Source organism: Oncorhynchus kisutch, linkage group LG24 (genome assembly GCF_002021735.2).
Source record: "Oncorhynchus kisutch isolate 150728-3 linkage group LG24, Okis_V2, whole genome shotgun sequence".
Classification (NCBI taxonomy): domain Eukaryota; kingdom Metazoa; phylum Chordata; class Actinopteri; order Salmoniformes; family Salmonidae; genus Oncorhynchus; species Oncorhynchus kisutch.
Window position 1 is genome coordinate 42,865,471 of NC_034197.2, and position 27,254 is coordinate 42,892,724.

The 27,254-nt window shown below is 46.1% G+C and overlaps 1 protein-coding gene across 2 annotated transcripts in view; it reads right to left on the reverse strand.

The window, feature by feature from the left end:
- LOC109907104 (FYVE, RhoGEF and PH domain-containing protein 1) overlaps window positions 1-27,254 on the reverse strand; it is a 151,343-nt gene that overhangs the window by 33,775 nt on the left and 90,314 nt on the right. For both annotated transcript variants that reach the window (XM_031804219.1, XM_031804220.1), the window contains exons 6-8: window positions 27,108-27,254; window positions 16,137-16,275; window positions 4,980-5,038 (exon numbers count right to left, since the gene is read on the reverse strand). The exon at window positions 27,108-27,254 is cut by the window's right edge and continues 10 nt beyond it. In XM_031804219.1, the coding sequence (XP_031660079.1) occupies window positions 4,980-5,038; window positions 16,137-16,275; window positions 27,108-27,254 (345 nt within the window). The remainder of the gene's footprint in view (window positions 1-4,979; window positions 5,039-16,136; window positions 16,276-27,107) is intronic.

Genomic DNA, 27,254 nt, shown 5'->3' on the forward strand with positions numbered 1-27,254 from the left:
AGTGCTCTGCAGTGTGAAAGGACTCACCATCTTTCTGATGGCTGTGTTGGAGTGCTCTGCAGTGTGAAAGGACTCACCATCTTTCTGATGGCTGTGTTGGAGTGCTCTGCAGTGTGAAAGGACTCACCATCTTTCTGATGACTGTGTTGGAGTGCTCTGCAGTGTGAAAGGACTCACCATCTTTCTGATGGCAGTGTTGGAGTGCTCTGCAGTGTGAAAGGACTCACCATCTTTCTGATGGCTGTGTTGGAGTGCTCTGCAGTGTGAAAGGACTCACCATCTTTCTGATGGCAGTGTTGGAGTGCTCTGCAGTGTGAAAGGACTCACCATCTTTCTGATGGCTGTGTTGGAGTGCTCTGCAGTGTGAAAGGACTCACCATCGTTCTGATGGCTGTGTTGGAGTGCTCTGCAGTGTGAAAGGACTCACCATCTTTCTGATGGCTGTGTTGGAGTGCTCTGCAGTGTGAAAGGACTCACCATCTTTCTGATGGCAGTGTTGGAGTGCTCTGCAGTGTGAAAGGACTCACCATCTTTCTGATGGCTGTGTTGGAGTGCTCTGCAGTGTGAAAGGACTCACCATCATTCTGATGGCTGTGTTGGAGTGCTCTGCAGTGTGAAAGGACTCACCATCTTTCTGGTGGCTGTGTTGGAGTGCTCTGCAGTGTGAAAGGACTCACCATCTTTCTGATGGCTGTGTTGGAGTGCTCTGCAGTGTGAAAGGACTCACCATCTTTCTGATGGCTGTGTTGGAGTGCTCTGCAGTGTGAAAGGACTCACCATCTTTCTGATGGCTGTGTTGGAGTGCTCTGCAGTGTGAAAGGACTCACCATCGTTCTGATGGCTGTGTTGGAGTGCTCTGCAGTGTGAAAGGACTCACCATCTTTCTGATGGCTGTGTTGGAGTGCTCTGCAGTGTGAAAGGACTCACCATCGTTCTGATGGCTGTGTTGGAGTGCTCTGCAGTGTGAAAGGACTCACCATCTTTCTGGTGGCTGTGTTGGAGTGCTCTGCAGTGTGAAAGGACTCACCATCGTTCTGATGGCTGTGTTGGAGTGCTCTGCAGTGTGAAAGGACTCACCATCTTTCTGGTGGCTGTGTTGGAGTGCTCTGCAGTGTGAAAGGACTCACCATCTTTCTGATGGCTGTGTTGGAGTGCTCTGCAGTGTGAAAGGACTCACCATCGTTCTGATGGCTGTGTTGGAGTGCTCTGCAGTGTGAAAGGACTCACCATCTTTCTGATGGCTGTGTTAGAGTGCTCTGCAGTGTGAAAGGACTCACCATCTTTCTGATGGCAGTGTTGGAGTGCTCTGCAGTGTGAAAGGACTCACCATCTTTCTGATGGCTGTGTTGGAGTGCTCTGCAGTTTGAAAGGACTCACCATCGTTCTGATGGCTGTGTTGGAGTGCTCTGCAGTGTGAAAGGACTCACCATCTTTCTGGTGGCTGTGTTGGAGTGCTCTGCAGTGTGAAAGGACTCACCATCTTTCTGATGGCTGTGTTGGAGTGCTCTGCAGTGTGAAAGGACTCACCATCTTTCTGATGGCTGTGTTGGAGTGCTCTGCAGTGTGAAAGGACTCACCATCTTTCTGATGGCTGTGTTGGAGTGCTCTGCAGTGTGAAATGACTCACCATCTTTCTGATGGCTGTGTTGGAGTGCTCTGCAGTGTGAAAGGACTCACTATCTTTCTGATGTCTGTGTTGGAGTGCTCTGCAGTGTGAAAGGACTCACCATCTTTCTGATGGCTGTGTTGGAGTGCTCTGCAGCTGTTAAAAGGACTCACCATCTTTCTGATGGCTGTGTTGGAGTGCTCTGCAGCTGTTAAAAGGACTCACCATCTTTCTGATGGCAGTGTTGGAGTGCTCTGCAGTGTGAAAGGACTCACCATCTTTCTGATGGCTGTGTTGGAGTGCTCTGCAGTGTGAAAGGACTCACCATCGTTCTGATGGCTGTGTTGGAGTGCTCTGCAGTGTGAAAGGACTCACCATCTTTCTGATGGCTGTGTTGGAGTGCTCTGCAGTGTGAAAGGACTCACCATCTTTCTGATGGCTGTGTTGGAGTGCTCTGCAGTGTGAAAGGACTCACCATCTTTCTGATGACTGTGTTGGAGTGCTCTGCAGTGTGAAAGGACTCACCATCTTTCTGATGGCAGTGTTGGAGTGCTCTGCAGTGTGAAAGGACTCACCATCTTTCTGATGGCTGTGTTGGAGTGCTCTGCAGTGTGAAAGGACTCACCATCTTTCTGATGGCAGTGTTGGAGTGCTCTGCAGTGTGAAAGGACTCACCATCTTTCTGATGGCTGTGTTGGAGTGCTCTGCAGTGTGAAAGGACTCACCATCGTTCTGATGGCTGTGTTGGAGTGCTCTGCAGTGTGAAAGGACTCACCATCTTTCTGATGGCTGTGTTGGAGTGCTCTGCAGTGTGAAAGGACTCACCATCTTTCTGATGGCAGTGTTGGAGTGCTCTGCAGTGTGAAAGGACTCACCATCTTTCTGATGGCTGTGTTGGAGTGCTCTGCAGTGTGAAAGGACTCACCATCATTCTGATGGCTGTGTTGGAGTGCTCTGCAGTGTGAAAGGACTCACCATCTTTCTGGTGGCTGTGTTGGAGTGCTCTGCAGTGTGAAAGGACTCACCATCTTTCTGATGGCTGTGTTGGAGTGCTCTGCAGTGTGAAAGGACTCACCATCTTTCTGATGGCTGTGTTGGAGTGCTCTGCAGTGTGAAAGGACTCACCATCTTTCTGATGGCTGTGTTGGAGTGCTCTGCAGTGTGAAAGGACTCACCATCGTTCTGATGGCTGTGTTGGAGTGCTCTGCAGTGTGAAAGGACTCACCATCGTTCTGATGGCTGTGTTGGAGTGCTCTGCAGTGTGAAAGGACTCACCATCTTTCTGATGGCTGTGTTGGAGTGCTCTGCAGTGTGAAAGGACTCACCATCGTTCTGATGGCTGTGTTGGAGTGCTCTGCAGTGTGAAAGGACTCACCATCTTTCTGGTGGCTGTGTTGGAGTGCTCTGCAGTGTGAAAGGACTCACCATCGTTCTGATGGCTGTGTTGGAGTGCTCTGCAGTGTGAAAGGACTCACCATCTTTCTGGTGGCTGTGTTGGAGTGCTCTGCAGTGTGAAAGGACTCACCATCTTTCTGATGGCTGTGTTGGAGTGCTCTGCAGTGTGAAAGGACTCACCATCGTTCTGATGGCTGTGTTGGAGTGCTCTGCAGTGTGAAAGGACTCACCATCTTTCTGATGGCTGTGTTAGAGTGCTCTGCAGTGTGAAAGGACTCACCATCTTTCTGATGGCAGTGTTGGAGTGCTCTGCAGTGTGAAAGGACTCACCATCTTTCTGATGGCTGTGTTGGAGTGCTCTGCAGTTTGAAAGGACTCACCATCGTTCTGATGGCTGTGTTGGAGTGCTCTGCAGTGTGAAAGGACTCACCATCTTTCTGGTGGCTGTGTTGGAGTGCTCTGCAGTGTGAAAGGACTCACCATCTTTCTGATGGCTGTGTTGGAGTGCTCTGCAGTGTGAAAGGACTCACCATCTTTCTGATGGCTGTGTTGGAGTGCTCTGCAGTGTGAAAGGACTCACCATCTTTCTGATGGCTGTGTTGGAGTGCTCTGCAGTGTGAAATGACTCACCATCTTTCTGATGGCTGTGTTGGAGTGCTCTGCAGTGTGAAAGGACTCACTATCTTTCTGATGTCTGTGTTGGAGTGCTCTGCAGTGTGAAAGGACTCACCATCTTTCTGATGGCTGTGTTGGAGTGCTCTGCAGCTGTTAAAAGGACTCACCATCTTTCTGATGGCTGTGTTGGAGTGCTCTGCAGCTGTTAAAAGGACTCACCATCTTTCTGATGGCTGTGTTGGAGTGCTCTGCAGCTGTTAAAAGGACTCACCATCATTCTGATGGCTGTGTTGGAGTGCTCTGCAGCTGTTAAAAGGACTCACCATCTTTCTGATGGCTGTGTTGGAGTGCTCTGCAGCTGTTAAAAGGACTCACCATCTTTCTGATGGCTGTGTTGGAGTGCTCTGCAGCTGTTAAAAGGACTCACCATCTTTCTGATGGCTGTGTTGGAGTGCTCTGCAGCTGTTAAAAGGACTCACCATCTTTCTGATGGCTGTGTTGGAGTGCTCTGCAGCTGTTAAAAGGACTCACCATCTTTCTGATGGCTGTGTTGGAGTGCTCTGCAGCTGTTAAAAGGACTCACCATCTTTCTGATGGCTGTGTTGGAGTGCTCTGCAGCTGTTAAAAGGACTCACCATCTTTCTGATGGGTGTGTTGGAGTGCTCTGCAGCTGTTAAAAGGACTCACCATCTTTCTGATGGCTGTGTTGGAGTGCTCTGCAGCTGTTAAAAGGACTCACCATCTTTCTGATGGGTGTGTTGGAGTGCCCTGCAGCTGTTAAAAGGACTCACCATCTTTCTGATGGGTGTGTTGGAGTGCCCTGCAGCTGTTAAAAGGACTCACCATCTTTCTGATGGCTGTGTTGGAGTGCTCTGCAGCTGTTAAAAGGACTCACCATCTTTCTGATGGCTGTGTTGGAGTGCTCTGCAGCTGTTAAAAGGACTCACCATCTTTCTGATGGCTGTGTTGGAGTGCTCTGCAGCTGTTAAAAGGACTCACCATCTTTCTGATGGCTGTGTTGGAGTGCTCTGCAGCTGTTAAAAGGACTCACCATCTTTCTGATGGGTGTGTTGGAGTGCTCTGCAGCTGTTAAAAGGACTCACCATCTTTCTGATGGCTGTGTTGGAGTGCTCTGCAGCTGTTAAAAGGACTCACCATCTTTCTGATGGCTGTGTTGGAGTGCTCTGCAGCTGTTAAAAGGACTCACCATCTTTCTGATGGCTGTGTTGGAGTGCTCTGCAGCTGTTAAAAGGACTCACCATCTTTCTGATGGCTGTGTTGGAGTGCTCTGCAGCTGTTAAAAGGACTCACCATCTTTCTGATGGCTGTGTTGGAGTGCTCTGCAGCTGTTAAAAGGACTCACCATCTTTCTGATGGCTGTGTTGGAGTGCTCTGCCGCTGTGGCGATCAACTCCAGAGATTCTGAAAAGACACAAGAGACTTTGTTACGACAACAAAAAATATTCCTTGAATGAATTGGAAGTAATAATATATAAAAAAAACATTTGTATAATAATATATTTTATTTATTATTATATTTAATATTATTTATTTGCTCTTTTCATATCATACAGCACTCAAACTCAACTCTGGACCTCGAAGCCAGTTTTACTTCATTTTTTAAAATTAGACCAGTGACACCACTAATTAGACCAGTGACACCAGGCGTGTGGAATTAATTATCAGGTAAAACAGAAAACCAACAAGCTCCGGACCTCATAGGGTAAGAGTTGAATACTCCTGGCATTGCGAGTCTCAGACCGGTTCACAATTGGACGAAAACATAGAGTTAGAAAGAGAGCCTGTCAAGCCAAATGGTGTCCACCTGCCAAAAAGTATCTCTCCTTGTATTATAATGGGATTCAATGAACTCTATCTTTCGTTGCTCGGAATGTTGCTGGAACTCGCAAAATTCTGACCGGATTACGTAATGAACCAAAGCGCCTGTTGCTATGTTGGTTGCTTGGGCTCTATTTTTTTGCCCTGTTGCGGTCGCGGAGGACAGAGGATGCGGGCAGTTCTAGTTCACCTCATAAAAGCTTGCTTGGTTAATGCGCAAATGTATTACCTCAGAATCGCTCTCCATGGACAGTGTTTTTGACTACCTACCTACCTACTGACTATCTACTGACTACCAGCTGACTACCTGCTGACTATCTACTGACTACCTGCTGACTACCTACTGACTACCTGCTGACTACCTGCTGACTACCTGCTTATGCGCAAATTTATTACCCCAGAATCGCTCTCCAAGGACAGTGTTTTTGATGCTGACTACCTACTGACTACCTGCTGACTACCTGTTGACTACCTGCTGACTACCTACTGACTACCTGCTGACTACCTACTGACTACCTGCTGACTAGCTACTGACTACCTGCTGACTAGCTACTGACTACCTGCTGACTACCTACTGACTACCTGCTGACTAGCTACTGACTACCTGCTGACTACCTACTGACTACCTGCTGACTACCTACTGACTACCTGCTGACTAGCTACTGACTACCTGCTGACTAGCTACTGACTACCTGCTGACTACCTACTGACTACCTGCTGACTAGCTACTGACTACCTGCTGACTACCTACTGACTACCTGCTGACTACCTACTGACTACCTGCTGACTACCTGCTGACTACCTGCTGACTACTTACTGACTGAAAAGACTGAAAAGAGAGCACTCTTTCTTTAACCTATATTTGTCTTTGTATAAGACAATGCTGTTAAATAGTCTAATCTGTTTTTAGATTTTAGATTGACATTGCTAGCCTTTACAAAAATGATTTTGTTGCGGCAAACTTCCTGCAGGTTTGTGACAAATTCTCTGTAAACTAAATAGTGTACCACAAAATATTTGCCAGAAGTTTGCAAATGTTGTTACTAGTGTTGAATCTGCTGCCAACCTTTGGCAATGATAATTTGTATTGCCACTAGTGGCAAACTGTTCACCAGAGGGTTTTTTTGGGGCTGATGGAAAAAAGTAAGTAACAAATGTTATGAATTTTGAATTTGATGGTCATTCAGGTTAAAATAGGTTGTCCTATCATAATTAGGTAGCTGGCTAACGTTAGCTAGCATTTTCTGTGCCAGTATCTCTGGCTGTGCTAACCTTAGCCTCGCGACCATGCTCGCAACGCTAGTGTACTGAAGTGTTGTCGCGGAATCTAACTAAATGTATGGCTTTTATCAACGTTTGGCTAGCTAGTTAACTATGTCAGCGGTTGAGACCTCTCATTGGTTGGATTTGAAAATCCAACCAATGTAATAGAAGGGGGCGGGGCTCAGGGGCTGTGTGTATTTAAAAACATATATATTTTATTATTTAACCTTTATTTAACCTTTATTTAATTAAGTCAGTTAACAAAATTCTTATTTACAATGACGGCTTACACCGGCCAAACCCGGACGACGCCAATTGTGCGCCGCCCTATGGGACTCCCAATCACGGCTGCTTGTGACATAGCCTGGATTGGAACCAGGGTGTCTGTAGTGACTCCTCTAGAACTGAGATGCAGTGCCTTAGACCGCTGCGCCACTCAGGAGCCCAATTGAGAGAGACACAGAGGAGAGCCAACCAGTAAAAGCACAGCCCCCTTCTATCTCAAGGCCATCAGACTGTTAAACAGCCACCACTAACATTGAGTGGCTGCTGCCAACATACTGACTCAACTCCAGCCACTTTAATAATGGAAATTGATGGAAGTTGATGTAAAAATGTATCACTAGCCACTTTAAACAATGCCACGTGATATAATGTTTACATACCCTACATTACTCATCTCATATGTATATACTGTACTCTATACCATCTACTGCATCTTGCCTATGCCGTTCTGTACCATCACTCATTCATATATCTTTATGTACATATTCTTTATCCCTTTACACTTGTGTGTATAAGGTAGTAGTTGTGGAATTGTTAGGTTAGATTACTTGTTGGTTATTACTGCATTGTCGGAACTAGAAGCACAAGCATTTCGCTACACTCGCATCTGCTAACCATGTGTATATGACAAATACAATTGGATTTGATTTGATTTACTGATGCATTGAGCCGACACATCAAAGAGCCATTCCTGACTCTGAAATCCGGAGGACAACAAGAGTTAAGTGTTAGCTAGACTAGTGATTGGCTTCTCCATACTTTCCACAAGTCCTCATATCCTAAAATCTAATTATTTCTCTAACAGGTTGGGACCAACATGGTGGAGTACCTGCAACAGGCAGAGTTGTCCAGACCTTGCCCATTTGTGTTGGCTCTTGGAGACTGCTCACAGGTGTTTACAGTCATTAGTGGACCGGCATTGGAGCAAGGTACACTGCTTGGTGCACTGAATGTGTGCTTCAAGTTATATGATGTGTTTTATATCAACTTCCCCACTGTGCCCCGGCACGGAACATTTCCTACAGACCACGTTGTGTATCAGCTGCCAGGTACGGAATCCCCCGCAGTAAGACTGTTGAGGGAAAGTGTTTCTTTCCCCACTGAACAATAGTGGATAAGTATCTGCTCTTGTACTGTATGTAGTGTGAGAATGGCAGGAGGAAGAACAGGCCTCTGACTGATGTGTTCCTGTGAATGAATAGATCAATGGATGGATGAGTCATGAGTATCTCATTCCAATGCTAATATAAAATCACATTTTATTTGTCACATGAGCCGAATAGAACAGGTGAAAATGCTGACTTTACAAGCCCTTAACCAACAATTCAGTTTTATGAAAATAGAGTTGAGAAAATATTTACTAAATAAACTAAATAACGAGACTATATACAGGGGGTACCGGTACAGAGTCAATGTGGAGGCTATATACAGGGGGTACTGGTACAGAGTCAATGTGGAGGCTATATACAGGGGGTACCGGTACAGAGTCAATATGGAGGCTATATACAGGGGGTACCGGTACAGAGTCAATGTGGAGGCTATATACAGGGGGTACCGGTACAGAGTCAATGTGGAGGCTATATACAGGGGGTACCGGTACAGAGTCAATGTGGAGGCTATATACAGGGGGTACCTGTACAGAGTCAATGTGGAGGCTATATACAGGGGGGTACCTGTACAGAGTCAATGTGGAGACTATATACAGGGGGTACCGGTACAGAGTCAATGTGGAGACTATATACAGGGGGTACCGGTACAGAGTCAATGTGGAGGCTATATACAGGGGGTACCGGTACAGAGTCAATGTGCAGGGTACAGGTTAGTCAAGATAATTTGTACATGTAGGTGGGGGTAAAGTGACTATGCATAGATAATATACAGCGAGTAGAATTAAGCAGCTAAACCAGGCCTGTGTTATGGAACATTAAGTAACTTCCAGCTAAACCAGGCCTGTGTTATGGAACATTAAACCAGGCCTGTGTTATGGAACATTAAACCAGGCCTGTGTTATGGAACATTAAACCAGGCCTGTGTTATGGAACATTAAACCAGGCCTGTGTTATGGAACATTAAACCAGGCCTGTGTTATGGAACATTAAACCAGGCCTGTGTTATGGAACATTAAACCAGGTCTGTGTTATGGAACATTAAACCAGGCCTGTTTTATTGAACATTAAGTAACTTCCAGCTAAACCAGGCCTGTGTTATGGAACATTAAGTAACTTCCAGCTAAACCAGGCCCATGTTATTGAACATTAAGTAACTTCCAGCTAAACCAGGCCTGTGTTATGGAACATTAAGTAACTTCCAGCTAAACCAGGCCCATGTTATTGAACATTAAGTAACTTCCAGCTAAACCAGGCCTGTGTTATGGAACATTAAGTAACTTCCAGCTAAACCAGGCCCATGTTATTGAACATTAAGTAACTTCCAGCTAAACCAGGCCCATGTTATTGAACATTAAGTAACTTCCAGCTAAACCAGGCCTGTTTTATGGAACGTGTTCATCCTGCCACCCCTGACTCCTCCCGTCTTCCCGTTATTCTGCTTTTGAACTCCAGGGGTTCTGCCATGTTCCGAGACGACGACCAGCTTGAGCAAAATTCAAGCCCCTCTTTTGAGAATGGCTGCCTGTCGAGGACAAGTGACAGGAAAAACTAGCTTCAGCACCTTGTGTGTCTTGATTCGGCCTCTTCCCACTCTCCTCATCCTCTAACTCTTTTGCTCCTCTCCCTCCAGACGATATTCTGCATCTAATGATGTCTGATTGCCCAACAACCTGCCCACTGATACCATCCCTCACTTCTCCATCTCTGAGTCAATGTGGAGGCTATATACAGGGGGTACCGGTACCGAGTCAATGTGGAGGCTATATATAGGGTGTACCGGTACAGAGTCAATGTGGAGGCTATATACAGGGTGTACCGGTACAGAGTCAATGTGGAGGCTATATACAGGGTGTACCGGTACAGAGTCAATGTGGAGGCTTTATACAGGGGGTACCGGTACCGAGTCAATGTGGAGGCTTTATACAGGGGGTACCGGTACCGAGTCAATGTGGAGGCTATATACAGGGGGTACCGGTACAGAGTCAATGTGGAGGCTATATACAGGGGGGTACCGGTACCGAGTCAATGTGGAGGCTTTATACAGGGGGTACCGGTACCGAGTCAATGTGGAGGCTTTATACAGGGGGTACCGGTACCGAGTCAATGTGGAGGCTATATACAGTGGGGTACCGGTACCGAGTCAATGTGGAGGCTTTATACAGGGGGTACCGGTACCGAGTCAATGTGGAGGCTATATACAGGGGGTACCGGTACAGAGTCAATGTGGAGGCTTTATACAGGGGGTACCGGTACCGAGTCAATGTGGAGGCTTTATACAGGGGGTACCGGTACCGAGTCAATGTGGAGGCTTTATACAGGGGATACCGGTACCTAGTCAATGTGGAGGCTTTATACAGGGGATACCGGTACCGAGTCAATGTGGAGGCTATATACAGGGGGTACCGGTACCGAGTCAATGTGGAGGCTTTATACAGGGGATACCGGTACCGAGTCAATGTGGAGGCTTTATACAGGGGGTACCGGTACCGAGTCAATGTGGAGGCTTTATACAGGGGGTACCGGTACCGAGTCAATGTGGAGGCTTTATACAGGGGGTACCGGTACCGAGTCAATGTGGAGGCTTTATACATGGGGTACCGGTACAGAGTCAATGTGGAGGCTATATACAGGGGGTACCGGTACAGAGTCCATGTGCAGGGTACAGGTTAGTCAAGATAATTTGTACATGTAGGTGGGGGTAAAGTGACTATGCATAGATAATATACAGCGAGTAGAATTAAGCAGCTAAACCAGGCCTGTGTTATGGAACATTAAGTAACTTCCAGCTAAACCAGGCCTGTGTTATGGAACATTAAACCAGGCCTGTGTTATGGAACATTAAACCAGGCCTGTGTTATGGAACATTAAACCAGGCCTGTGTTATGGAACATTAAACCAGGCCTGTGTTATGGAACATTAAACCAGGCCTGTTTTATTGAACATTAAACCAGGTCTGTGTTATGGAACATTAAACCAGGCCTGTGTTATGGAACATTAAACCAGGTCTGTGTTATGGAACATTAAACCAGGCCTGTGTTATGGAACATTAAACCAGGCCTGTGTTATGGAACATTAAACCAGGCCTGTGTTATGGAACATTAAACCAGGCCTGTTTTATTGAACATTAAGTAACTTCCAGCTAAACCAGGCCTGTGTTATGGAACATTAAACCAGGCCTGTGTTATGGAACATTAAACCAGGCCTGTGTTATTGAACATTAAGTAACTTCCAGCTAAACCAGGCCTGTTTTATTGAACATTAAGTAACTTCCAGCTAAACCAGGCCTGTGTTATGGAACATTAAACCAGGCCTGTGTTATGGAACATTAAACCAGGCCTGTGTTATGGAACATTAAACCAGGCCTGTTTTATTGAACATTAAGTAACTTCCAGCTAAACCAGGCCTGTGTTATGGAACATTAAACCAGGCCTGTGTTATGGAACATTAAACCAGGCCTGTGTTATGGAACATTAAACCAGGCCTGTGTTATGGAACATTAAACCAGGCCTGTTTTATTGAACATTAAGTAACTTCCAGCTAAACCAGGCCTGTGTTATTGAACATTAAGTAACTTCCAGCTAAACCAGGCCTGTGTTATGGAACATTAAGTAACTTCCAGCTAAACCAGGCCCATGTTATTGAACATTAAGTAACTTCCAGCTAAACCAGGCCTGTGTTATGGAACATTAAGTAACTTCCAGCTAATCCAGGCCCATGTTATTGAACATTAAGTAACTTCCAGCTAAACCAGGCCTGTTTTATGGAACGTGTTCATCCTGCCACCCCTGACTCCTCCCGTCCTCCCGTCTCCTCCCACTCTCCTCATCCTCTAACTCTTTTGCTCCTCTCCCTCCAGACGATATTCTGCATCTAATGATTGCCCAACAACCTGCCCACTGATACCATCCCTCACTTCTCCATCTCTGGAGCCCTCCTTCTATTTCTCACCTCCCTCATCAACCCCTCTGACATCATTCCTTACAGACAGTTATCCTTTCTTTTCTGTCTCCCGTTAACATTATTGTATTTTTTGGGTAACCTGTGTGTTTTCTTGTTTACATCTCTGTCTCCTACCCTTCTACCTTTTAACTCCTGTTCTCCAGGACCTAGGGGTTCTGCCCAACACCCAGACCTGGATCCACCTGATGTCCTCCATTTCCTGTTCTCCAGGACCTAGGGGTTCTGCCCAACACCCAGATCCACCTGATGTCCTCCATTTCCTGTTCTCCAGGACCTAGGGGTTCTGCCCAACACCCAGAACCACCTGATGTCCTCCATTTCCTGTTCTCCAGGACCTAGGGGTTCTGCCCAACACCCAGACCTGGATCCACCTGATGTCCTCCATTTCCTGTTCTCCAGGACCTAGGGGTTCTGCCCAACACCCAGACCTGGATCCACCTGATGTCCTCAATTTCCTGTTCTCCAGGACCTAGGGGTTCTGCCCAACACCCAGACCTGGATCCACCTGATGTCCTCCATTTCCTGTTCTCCAGGACCTAGGGGTTCTGCCCAACACCCAGACCTGGATCCACCTGATGTCCTCCATTTCCTGTTCTCCAGGACCTAGGGGTTCTGCCCAACACCCAGAACCACCTGATGTCCTCCATTTCCTGTTCTCCAGGACCTAGGGGTTCTGCCCAACACCCAGAACCACCTGATGTCCTCCATTTCCTGTTCTCCAGGACCTAGTGGTTCTGCCCAACACCCAGACCTGGAACCACCTGATGTCCTCCATTTCCTGTTCTCCAGGACCTAGTGGTTCTGCCCAACACCCAGACCTGGAACCACCTGATGTCCTCCATTTCCTGTTCTCCAGGACCTAGTGGTTCTGCCCAACACCCAGACCTGGAACCACCTGATGTCCTCCATTTCCTGTTCTCCAGGACCTAGGGGTTCTGCCCAACACCCAGACCTGGATCCACCTGATGTCCTCCATTTCCTGTTCTCCAGGACCTAGGGGTTCTGCCCAATACCCAGAACCACCTGATGTCCTCCAATTCCTGTTCTCCAGGACCTAGGGGTTCTGCCCAACACCCAGACCTGGATCCACCTGATGTCCTCCATTTCCTGTTCTCCAGGACCTAGGGGTTCTGCCCAACACCCAGACCTGGATCCACCTGATGTCCTCCATTTCCTGTTCTCCAGGACCTAGTGGTTCTGCCCAACACCCAGAACCACCTGATGTCCTCCATTTCCTGTTCTCCAGGACCTAGGGGTTCTGCCCAACACCCAGAACCACCTGATGTCCTCCATTTCCTGTTCTCCAGGACCTAGGGGTTCTGCCCAACACCCAGATCCACCTGATGTCCTCCATTTCCTGTTCTCCAGGACCTAGGGGTTCTGCCCAACACCCAGATCCACCTGATGTCCTCCATTTCCTGTTCTCCAGGACCTAGGGGTTCTGCCCAACACCCAGACCTGGAACCACCTGATGTCCTCCATTTCCTGTTCTCCAGGACCTAGTGGTTCTGCCCAACACCCAGACCTGGAACCACCTGATGTCCTCCATTTCCTGTTCTCCAGGACCTAGTGGTTCTGCCCAACACCCAGACCTGGAACCACCTGATGTCCTCCATTTCCTGTTCTCCAGGACCTAGGGGTTCTGCCCAACACCCAGACCTGGATCCACCTGATGTCCTCCATTTCCTGTTCTCCAGGACCTAGGGGTTCTGCCCAACACCCAGACCTGGATCCACCTGATGTCCTCCATTTCCTGTTCTCCAGGACCTAGGGGTTCTGCCCAACACCCAAAACCACCTGATGTCCTCCATTTCCTGTTCTCCAGGACCTAGGGGTTCTGCCCAACACCCAGAACCACCTGATGTCCTCCATTACCCACCACCCTCCAACTTTTCATTACATCATCTACAGCTACTGTTATTGTCATGTTGTCATTATCTGATAAGAAAGTTTTCTTGCTCTGTCATACTGGGCACATAATATGTGAGATAAACAGATGAACTAAAAACACGAGCACTGCCACCGTCTCCCTCTTCAAGTCCCCCTTCTGAGAGTGGCTGCCTGTTGAGAGCAAGTGACAGGCAGAACCTCCCACCCACACAGCAACCACCTCATCTATATTCCACACACTGGCATTCAGTATTTTAGTCTATGATTGCCATCTGAGTGTACAAAAAATGTGTGAAAATAAATTAATGACACACCTGTACCACAAAAATCTTAAATATTGCCAGTTTGGTATTTACAGCTGTTTCACAAGGAGCTCATTATTGTTAATTGTAACGTATCCCTTGATGGTATTTGTTAGTTCAACATTGTTCATTATCGTATCCTAGGACCTACAATAGGTACATATATATATTCAACCACAAGGGGGTGCTAACGAGCTATTGGAGATAGATAAAAAATAAAAATAAATCATAACATTATTTCATTGTAGACAATTTAACCTTTATTTAACTAGGCAAGTCAGATGCACAAAATAACAACATGACAGCCTGACTAGCCCGTGTATATCAAATGGATTTGCAGATGAATGTAAATTAGCTGACTTTCTGATCTATAAGGTAAGTAACTTTAACGTGTCAAGCAGATGACATGCCTTCTTTTGCTATTTCCAAAACGTAGAGACGTTTAACACATGTAATTTCATGTTGTTGAAATGTTAAAGGTGCAATATGCAGAAATTGCTCTGTCATTTCCTGGTTGCTAAAATTTCTAATAATTTTTGTTTATGTGACAAAAGACAAGCAATTCATAATGTAGAGAATTATTGTACAATCTAAACGGCTGTAAAATATATTTTCAATAACCGTAAATATTTTGTTTGAAGCAAAACCAAAAGTCAAAGACGCAAAACGAAAACTTAAAGAACGGGAAGCATAGAAATAGCCCACCTAGAACAGATCCTCCCCTTCTTAGACTTGCTTTCAGCGAGAATGACAGATCTATAACTCACATTTCTATGTGAATTCAGTCGGGTCGCCCAAAAAAGTTACACATTGCAAGGTACCCAGAAGTACTGTAGTTTGAAGTAATGTTTTACTCTTCTTCGCTAATCTTGATAAAACAGAGAAATTGTAGTGGAAAGCTTGGTTTACAAGGGGTTGAAAATAAAGTCATTTTAGCTGCAATGATCTCCAAAATTCGACCCATTAGGTCATCACACAGTTGATATAGTGTTGTGATGCAGGGGGACATATTGATGGGCTTTCTCTATTTTAAAGGGCGTTCCATTTCTTCTTCTACTACTTCTATGAGTAGGTAAACAAACTAAAATGGTGCATACTGCCCCCTGGAGGGTGATGTCTGAACAGGTTTAAAGACAAGGTTGGTGATTTACTGCCCCCTGGAGGGTGTAATCTTTACAGGTACTGCCCCCTGGAGTTATGGAATGTTTGAAGAGTAGTTTAATTCATTGGCTGACCCTTTCTGCTGACCTGGATGAAATGTTGTGATTCCTCATTAACTCCCACCCAGTTGACTACTAGTCAAAGCCCTCAATGGAGTTGCATCCAGAGCTGGCATTCTAACAGTTTGCAGCAGCACAAAATGCACAAACAACACTGAAATGAGACAATGTGAAGAGCGTGTGTGTGTGTGTGTGTGTGTGTGTGTGTGTGTGTGTGTGTGTGTGTGTGTGTGTGTGTGTGTGTGTGTGTGTGTGTGTGTGTGTGTGTAGTGGTGTGAAGGGTGTGTGTGTGTGTAGTGGTGTGAAGGGTGTGTGTGTGTGTGTGTGTGTGTGTGTGTGTGTGTGTGTGTGTGTGTGGTGGTGTGAAGGGTGTGTGTGTGTGTAGTGGTGTGAAGGGTGTGTGTGTGTGTGTGTGTGTAGTGGTGTGAAGGGTGTGTGTGTGTGTAGTGGTGTGAAGGGTGTGTGTGTGTGTGTGTGTGTGTGTGTGTAGTGGTGTGAAGGGTGTGTGTGTGTGTGTGTGTGTGTGTGTGTGTGTGTGTGTGTGTGTGTGTGTGTGTGTGTGTGTGTGTGTGTGTGTGTAGTGGTGTGAAGGGTGTGTCTGTGTGTGTATAGCAGTGCATGACGCAGGACCGGGATGGGTTCAAACACTCACTCTGTGCATCCTTAAAGTCATCATGGTCGCCAGGGAGACGGTGCAGGTAGTCTTTCAGCAGCAGCTCGTAGCGAGGGATCCTCTGAACCGGCTCCAACATGTGGTGCTGTAGGGTCAGGTTACCACAGCGCTCCTCTCTCTGAAGACACACACACAGAGACACACACACACAGAGACACACACCACACAGAAAGCTGTTGAGCGTGAAAAACCCAGCATACTACCACCTACTACCACCTACTACCACCTACTACCACCTACTACCACCTACTACCACATACTACCACCTACTACCATACCATACTACCACCTACTACCATACCCTAATACCACCTACTACCATACCATACTACCACCTACTACCATACCCTACTACCACCTACTACCATACCATACTACCACCTACTACCACCTACTACCATACCCTACTACCACCTACTACCATACCATACTACCACCTACTACCATACCCTACTACCACCTACTACCATACCACTCTACCACCTACTACCATACCCTACTACCACCTACTACCATACCATACTACCACCTACTACCACCTACTACCACCTACTACTATACCCTACTACCACCTACTACCATACCCTACTACCACCTACTACCATACCATACTACCACCTACTACCATCTACTACCACCTACTACCATACTCTACTACCACCTACCACCATACCATACTACCACCTACTACCATACCATACTACCACCTACTACCATACCATACTACCACCTACTACCATACCCTACTACCACCTACTACCATACCATACTACCACCTACTACCATCTACTACCACCTATTACCATACCCTACTACCACCTACTACCATACCATACTACCACCTACTACCATACCATACTACCACCTACTACCATACCCTACTACCACCTACTACCATACCACTCTACCACCTACTACCATACCCTACTACCACCTACTACCATACCATACTACCATCTACTACCATACCTTACTACCACCTACTACCATACCATACTACCACCTACTACCATACCCTACTACCACCTACTACCATACCCTACTACCACCTACTACCATACCCTACTACCACCTACTACAACCTACTACCATACCCTACTACCACCTACTACCACCTACTACCATACCATACTACCACCTACTACCATACCCTACTACCACCTACTACCACCTACTACCATACCCTACTACCACCTACTACCATACCATACTACCACCTACTACCATAACCTACTACCACCTACTACCACCTACTACTACCATACCATACTACCACCTACTACCACCTACTACCACCTACTACCACCTACTACCATACCCTACTACCACCTACTACCACCTACTACCACCTACTACCATACCCTACTACCACCTACTACCATACCATACTACCACCTACTACCATACCGTACTACCACCTACTGCCATACCCTACTACCACCTACTACCATACCCTACTACCACCTACTACCATACCATACTACCACCTACTACCATACCATACTACCATCTACTACCATACCATACTACCACCTACTACCATACCATACTACCACCTACTACCATACCCTACTACCACCTACTACCATACCATACTACCACCTACTACCATACCATAGTACCACCTACTACCATACCATACTACCACCTACTACCCTACTACCACCTACTACCATACCATACTACCACCTACTACCATACCATAGTACCACCTACTACCATACCATACTACCACCTACTACCCTACTACCACCTACTACCATACCATACTACCACCTACTACCATACCCTACTACCACCTACTACCACCTACTACCATACCCTATTACCACCTACTACCACCTACTACCACCTACTACCATACCATACTACCACCTACTACCATACCCTACTACCACCTACTACCATACCCTACTACCACCTACTTCCATACCATACTACCACCTACTACCATACCCTAATACCACCTACTACCATACCATACTACCACCTACTACCATACCCTACTACCACCTACTACCACCTACTACCATACCCTACTACCACCTACTACCATACCATACTACCACCTACTACCATACCCTACTACCACCTACTACCATACCCTACTACCACCTACTACCATACCCTACTACCACCTACTACCATACCATACTACCACCTACTACCATACCATACTACCACATACTACCATACCATAGTACCACCTACTACCATACCATACTACCACCTACTACCATACCCTACTACCACCTACTACCATACCATACTACCACCTACTACCATACCCTACTAACACCTACTACCACCTACTACCATACCCTATTACCACCTACTACCACCTACTACCATACCCTACTACCACCTACTACCATACCATACTACCACCTACTACCATACCCTACTACCACCTACTACCATACCCTACTACACCTACTACCATACCCTACTACCACCTACTACCATACCATACTACCACCTACTACCATACCATACTACCACATACTACCACCTACTACCATACCATAGTACCACCTACTACCATACCATACTACCACCTACTACCATACCCTACTACCACCTACTACCATACCATACTACCACCTACTACCATACCCTACTAACACCTACTACCACCTACTACCATACCCTATTACCACCTACTACCACCTACTACCATACCCTACTACCACCTACTACCATACCCTACTACCACCTACTACCATACCCTACTACCACCTACTACCATACCCTACTACCACCTACTACCATACCATACTACCACCTACTACCATACCATACTACCACATACTACCACCTACTACCATACCATAGTACCACCTACTACCATACCATACTACCACCTACTACCATACCCTACTACCACCTACTACCATACCATACTACCACCTACTACCATACCCTACTACCACCTACTACCATACCCTACTACCACCTACTACCATACCCTACTACCACCTACTACCATACCATACTACCACCTACTACCATACCCTAATACCACCTACTACCATACCATACTACCACCTACTACCATACCCTACTACCACCTACTACCCTAACTTACTACCACCTACTACCATACCATGCTACCACCTACTACCATACCCTACTACCACCTACTACCATACAATACTACCACCTACTACCATACCATACTACCACCTACTACCATACCCTACTACCACCTACTACCATACCATACTACCACCTACTACCATACCATACTACCACCTACTACCACCTACTACCATACCATACTACCACCTACTACCACCTACTACCACCTACTACCATACCATACTACCACTTACTACCACCTACTACCATACCATACTACCACCTACTACCATACCATACTACCACCTACTACCATACCCTACTACCATGCCCTACTACCACCTACTACCATACCCTACTACCACCTACTACCATACCCTACTACCACCTACTACCACCTACTACCATACCCTACTACCACCTACTACCACCTACTACCATACCCTACTACCACCTACTACCATACCCTACTACCACCTACTACCATACCCTACTACCACCTACTACCACCTACTACCACCTACTACCATACCCTACTACCACCTACTACCACCTACTACCATACCTTACTACCACCTACTACCACCTACTACCATAACCTGTTCAAAGGCATTATAATATTTTGTCTTGCCCATTCACCCTCTGTATGGCACACAATGTCTCAATTGTCTCAAGACACAACAAAAAATCCCTCTTTAACCTGTGTACGTACTCCTCTTCATCTACACCCCAACTGGCAGCCTGGGGTTTTATAAGGACCCAGAAAGTTTTCAGACCCCTTGACTTTTTCCACATTTCGTTACGTTACAGCCTCATTCTAAAATTGACTCTGGAGAGCAAAAGAAACAAGCCATGAAGTTGAAAGGAATTGTCTGTAGAGCTCCGAGACAGAATTGTTTCGAGGCACAGATCTGGGGAAAGAGTACCAAAATATATTTTTCAGCATTGAAGGTCCCCCGAGAACACAGTGGCCTCCATCATTCTTAATTGGAAAAGTTTGGAACAACCAAGACTCATCCTAGTGCTGCCATCTAGCCAAACTGAGAAATTGGGGGAGAAGGGCCTTGGTCAAGGAGGTGACCTACCCCTACCCCGGTCAACAGCACTGCACCCCCCACAGCAACTCGCCCAAGCCTTCCCCATTTCTCCTTCTCCCAAAATCCAGTCAGCTGATGTTCTGAAAGAGCTGCAAAAACTGGACCCCTACAAATCAGCCGGGCTAGACAATCTGGACCATTTCTTTCTAAAATGATCTGTGGAAATTGTTGCAACCCCTATAACTAGCCTGTTCAACCTCTCTTTCATGTCGTCTGAGATTCCCAAAGATTGGAAAGCAGCTGCTGTCATCCCCCTCTTCAAAGGGGGGACACTCTTGACCCAAACTGCTACAGACCCTTTATCTATCCTACCCTGCCTTTCTATGGTCTTCGAAAGCCAAGTCAACAAACAGATTACTGACCATTTCGAATCCCACCGTACCTTCTCCGTTATACAATCTGGTTTCAGAGCTGGTCATGGGTGCACCTCAGCCACGCTCAAGGTCCTAAACGATATCTTAACCGCCATCGATAAGAAACAATACTGTGCAGCCGTATTCATTGAACTGACCAAGGCTTTCAACTCTGTCAAATACCACAACCTCATCGGCAGACTCGATAGCCTTGGTTTCTCAAATGATTGCCTCGCCTGGTTCACCAACTACTTCTCTAATAGAGTTCAGTGTGACAAATCGGAGGGCCTGTTGTCCGGACCCCTGGCAATCTCTATGGGGGTGCCACAGGGTTCAATTCTTGGACCGACTCTCTTCTCTGTATACATCAATTATGTCCCTCTTGCTGCTGGTGAGTCTCTGATCCACCTCTACGCAGACGACACCATTCTGTATACTTCTGGCCCTTCTTTGGACACTGTGTTAACAACCCACCAGACGAGCTTCAGTGCCATACAACTCACCTTCCGTGGCCTCCAACTGCTCTTAAATACAATTAAAACTAAACTTCAACCGATCGCTGCCCGCACCTGCCCGCCTGTCCAACATCACTACTCTGGACGGTTCTGACTTAGAATATGTGGACAACTACAAATACCTAGGTGTCTGGTTAGACTGTAAACTGTCCTTCCAGACTCACATCAAACATCTCCAATCCAACTTCAAATCTAGAATTGGCTTCCTATTTTGCAACAAAGCATCCTTCACTCATGCTGCCAAACATACCCTCGTAAAACTGACCATCCTACCGATCCTCGACTTCGGCGATGTCATTTACAAAATAGCCTCCAACACTCTACTCAATAAATTGGATGCAGTCTATCACAGTGCCATCCGTTTTGTCACCAAAGCCCCATATACTACCCACCACTGCAACCTGTATGCTCTCGTTGGCTGGCCCTCGCCTCATACTCATCGCCAAACCCACTGGCTCCATGTCATCTACAAGACCCTGCTAGGTAAAGTCCCCCCTTATCTCAGCTCGCTGGTCACCATAGCAGCACCCAACTGTAGCACTCGCTCCAGCAGGTATATCTCTCTGGTCACCCCCAAAACCAATTCTTCATTTGGCCGCCTCTCCTTCCAGTTCTCTGTTGCCAATGACTGGAACGAACTACAAAAATCTCTGAAACTGGAAACACTAATCTCCCTCACTAGCTTTAAGCACCAGCTGTCAGAGCAGCTCACAGATTACTGCACCTGTACATAGCCCATCTATAATTGATCCCAAACAACTACCTCTTCCCTTACTGTATTTATTTATTTTGCTCCTTTGCACCCCATTATTTCTATCTCTACCTTGCACATTCTTCCACTGCAAATCTACCATTCCAGTGTTTTACTTGCTATATTGTATTTACTTCGCCACCATGGCCTTTTTTTGCCTTTACCTCCCTTATCTCACCTCATTTGCTCACATTGTATATAGACTTATTTTTCTACTGTATTATTGACTGTATGTTTGTTTTACTCCATGTGTAACTCTGTGTTGTTGTATGTGTCAAACTGCTTTGCTTTATCTTGGCCAGGTCGCAATTGTAAATGAGAACTTGTTCTCAACTTGCCTACCTGGTTAAATAAAGGTAAAATAAAAAATATAAATGTCCTTGAAAAAACAAATAAAACCTTTTTTTGCTTTGTCATTATGGGGTATTTTGTGTAGATCGATAACGAAAAAAATACAATTGAATCCATTTTAGAATAAGGCTGTAATGTAACAAAATGTGGGAAAAGTCAAGGGGTTTGAATACTTTCACATTGTAGGTTTTGACAATAGTCACACAAAAAAAAAAGTTTGAAATATCCAATAAATGTCGTTCCACTTCATGATTGTGTCCCACTTGTTGTTGATTCTTCACAAAAAAATACAGTTTTATATCTTTATGTATGAAGCCTGAAATGTGGCAAAAGGTCACAAAGTTCAAGGGGGCCGAATACTTTCGCAAGGCACTGTATCTATGGGATCCACACACTCCGACAGACAGCAGGGTACAGTACAAGGCTGCTGGTGGTTCTAATCAGATTGATCAGGTCTGTAACCATGTTAGTATTCAGTAAGAGTAAGCTATGAGCAGGGTGTTTGAAGTAGGGGAGATCCTCTGTCTGCTAGGTCATTAGTATTCTACTGGCTGCTCTTTTTCCAACAACATGACTGGCTCCCAGCCCCACCACCTAGTTACCAGTCATATTAACCTGACTGGCTCCAAGTCCCACTACCTAGTTACCAGTCATATTAACCTGACTGTCTCTAACTACCTAGTTACCAGTCATATTAACCTGACTGGCTCCCAGCCCCACCACCTAGTTACCAGTCATATTAACCTGACTGGCTCCCACCACCTAGTTACCAGTCATATTAACCTGACTGGCTCCCACCACCTAGTTACCAGTCATATTAACCTGACTGGCTCCATCTACCTAGTTACCAGTCATATTAACCTGACTGGCTCCCAGCATCCACCTAGTTACCAGTCATATTAACCTGACTGGCTCCCAGCCCCACCACCTAGTTACCAGTCATATTAACCTGACTGGCTCCATCTACCTAGTTACCATTCATATTAATCTGACTGGCTCCCACCACCTAGTTACCAGTCATATTAACCTGACTGGTTCCAACCACCTAGTTACCAGTCATATTGACATGACTGGTTCCAACCACCTAGTTACCAGTCATTTTAACCTGACTGGCTCCCACCACCTAGTTACCAGTCATCATATTAACCTGACTGGCTCCCACCACCTAGTTACCAGTCATCATATTAACCTGACTGGCTCCCACCACCTAGTTACCAGTCATCATATTAACCTGACTGGCTCCTACCACCTAGTTACCAGTCATCATATTAACCTGACTGGCTCCCACCACCTAGTTACCAGTTATATTAACCTGACTGGCTCCCACCACCTAGTTACCAGTTATATTAACCTGACTGGCTCCAACTACCTAGTTACCAGTCATATTAACCTGACTGGCTCCCACCACCTAGTTACCAGTTATATTAACCTGACTGGCTCCAACTACCTAGCTACCAGTCATATTAACCTGACTGGCTCCTAGCTACTCGTCATATCAGGGAAAATATTATAGAACCTCATGTATAATTTAATCAATTCAGAAAGACTGATATTCATATTCTTTACACATTACACAACAATGAATTTATTTAGTATATTTTGTATATTTTTTTAATCCGTTATTTTACCAGGTAAGTTGACTGAGAACACGTTCTCATTTGCAGCAACGACCTGGGGAATAGTTACAGGGGAGAGGAGGGGGATTAATAAGCCAATTGTAAACTGGGGATTATTAGGTGACCATGATGGTTTGAGGGCCAGATTGGGAACTTAGCCAGGACACCGGGGTTAACACCCCTACTCTTACGATAAGTGCCATGGGATCTTTAATGACCTCAGAGAGTCAGGACACCCGTTTAACATCCCATCCGAAAGACAGCACCCTACACAGGGTAGTGTCCCCAATCACTGCCCTGGGGCATTGGGATATTTTTAGACCAGAGGAAAGAGTGCCTCCTACTGGCCCTCCAACACCACTTCCAGCAGCATCTGGTCTACCATCCAGGAACTGACCAGGACCAACCCTGCTTAGCTTCAGAAGCAAGCCAGCAGTGGTATGCAGGGTGGTATGCTCACAGTCACTAGGGGATTCAATCCTGACAGTGGACATGTGCATTCTGCTTCATCACACGTGTAATGAACATGTGTAAGGACATCCTGTTTACACCAGGAGACTTAGGCTGCCAGATCCAGAGTGTGGTATTGAATATTACCCAACATCCCCTGGAAAGGAAATCTGTTCATGCTATTTACACTGCCAGGTATAAAAACATATCCCATTTAATTATATAAAAAAAATATTTAACTAGGCAAATCAGTTTTTATAATAACGGCCTACACCAGGCCAAACCTAGACAATGCTGGGCCAATTGTGCGTCTCCCTATGGGACTACCAATCACGACCGGTTGTGATACATGCCTCAATTCAACCAGGGTGTCTGCAGTGACGACTCAAGCACTGAGTTGCAGTGCCTTAGACAGCTCCACTCGGGAGCCCCATGTCCATTGACTTCAGCATAAATATATTTTAACCATGTATCATGACACAGCACATCTGCTCAATTCCCTTAATACTACATCCCAATACTGCAACAATGATCTGGATACATACAGGACATTAAACTGAAGGACATTAGGCTTTAGTCAACATTATATTCAAGGACATTAGGCTTTAGTCAACATTATACTGAAGGACATTAGGCTTTAGTCAACATTATACTCAAGGACATTAGGCTTTAGTCAACATTATACTCAGGGACATTAGGCTTTAGTCAACATTATACTGAAGCACATTAGGCTTTAATCAACATTATACTGAAGGACATTAGGCTTTGGTCAACATTATACTGAAGCACATTAGGCTTTAATCAACATTATACTGAAGGACATTAGGCTTTGGTCAACATTATACTGAAGGACATTAGGCTTTGGTCAACATTATACTGAAGGACATTAGGCTTTAGTCAACATTATACTGAAGGACATTAGGCTTTGGTCAACATTATACTGAAGGACATTAGGCTTTAGTCAACATTATACTGAAGGACATTAGGCTTTGAGTTTGTACAGAAAAGAGTAGGAGATGTTACGGGAAAGAAAGAGAGAGAACATGTATAGCTTTGCTTGTTCCAGGACAGACACACGGCCAGAATAGACACACAGCCAGAACAGACACACAGCCAGGACAGAAACACAGACAGGACAGACACACAGCCAGAACAGACACACAGCCAGAACAGACACACAGCCAGGACAGACACACAGACAGGACAGACACACAGCCAGGACAGACACACACAGCCAGGACAGACACACAGCCAGAACAGACACACAACCAGAACAGACACACAGCCAGGACAGACACACACAGCCAGGACAGACACACAGACAGAACAGACACACAGCCAGAACAGACACACAGCCAGAACAGACACACAGCCAGGAGAGACACACAGCCAGGACAAGGTCATCAACAAACTAACATGGTCCAAGTACACCAAGAGAGCCATGAAGAGGGCACGACAAAACCTCTTCCCCCTCAGGAGACTGAAAAGATTTGGCATGGGTCCTCAGATCCTCAATAGGTTCTACAGCTGCACCATCGCGGCCTGGTACGGCAACTGCTCGGCCTCCGACCACAAGGCACTGGGGCCAAGCTTCCTGCCATCCAGGACCTCTATACCAGGCGGTGTCTCTCTGCTACTGGCAAGCGGTACCGGAGCACCAAGTCGAGGTCCTGAACAGCTAATACAATGGCTACCCAGACCCAGACATTGCCCCAACCCCCCCCACCCTATTTTACGCTGCTGCTAATCTCTGTTTATTATCTGTGCATAGCCACTTTAATAACTCTACCTACATGTACATACTACCTCAACTAACCGGGGCCCTCGCACATTGACCGGTACCCCCTGTATATAGTCTCCACATTGACTCTGTACCGGTACCCCCTGTATATAGTCTCCACATTGACTCTGTACCGGTACCCTCTGTATATAGCCTCCACATTGACTCTGTACTGGTACCCCCTGTATATAGTCTCCACATTGACTCTGTACCGGTACCCCCTGTATATAGTCTCCACATTGACTCTGTACCGGTACCCTCTGTATATAGCCTCCACATTGACTCTGTACTGGTACCCCCTGTATATAGCCTCCACACTGACTCTGTACCGGTACCCTCTGTATATAGCCTCACTATTGTTATTTTACTGCTGCTCTTTAATTATTTTGTATTTTTTTCTTAAAACTGCATTGTTGGTTAATTAAGTAAGTCAGCATTTCACTGTAAGGTGTTTTATTCGGCGCATGTGACAAATACAATTTGATTTGATTTTACACACAGCCATTTGGGACTCTTTATTGAGGAAGCTGAGAGTGTGAAAGAGCTGCTAGAGCCAGGTTTAGGGCCTGGGTTAGGGCCAGGGTTACGGACAGTGTTTTATATATCCATAACCCCTGACCCAAGGCTAGAACCTGGATGTCGTTTAAAGGAAAGGGGGATACATAGTCAGTTGTACAACTGAATGGATTCAACTGGGTTGGGTTAAAAGTCTTCCACATTTAACCCAACCTCTCTGAAACAGAGAGGTTCGGGTGGCTACCTAAATCGACATCCACATCATCGGCGCCCGGGAAACAGTGGATTAATGCCTTGCTCAGGGGCAGAAAAACAGATCTTTACCTTATCAGCTCAGGGATTCGATCCAGCAACCTTTTGGTTATTGTTCCAACACTCATATCCACCAGGCTACTTAACCTAGCCCCTTAACCCTGGACAGGTGTTACAGGCCCCCTTACCTGGATGTGGTGGACGATGGCTTTGAACTGGGACGACCTCTCCATCCAGGTGTTGACCAGCTCCATGGCCCGGTCAAAGTTCTTCACGTACTCTCCGTACATCTTCAGGAAGGGGGCTAGCTTCTGCAGGATGTCCCCGATGCGCGG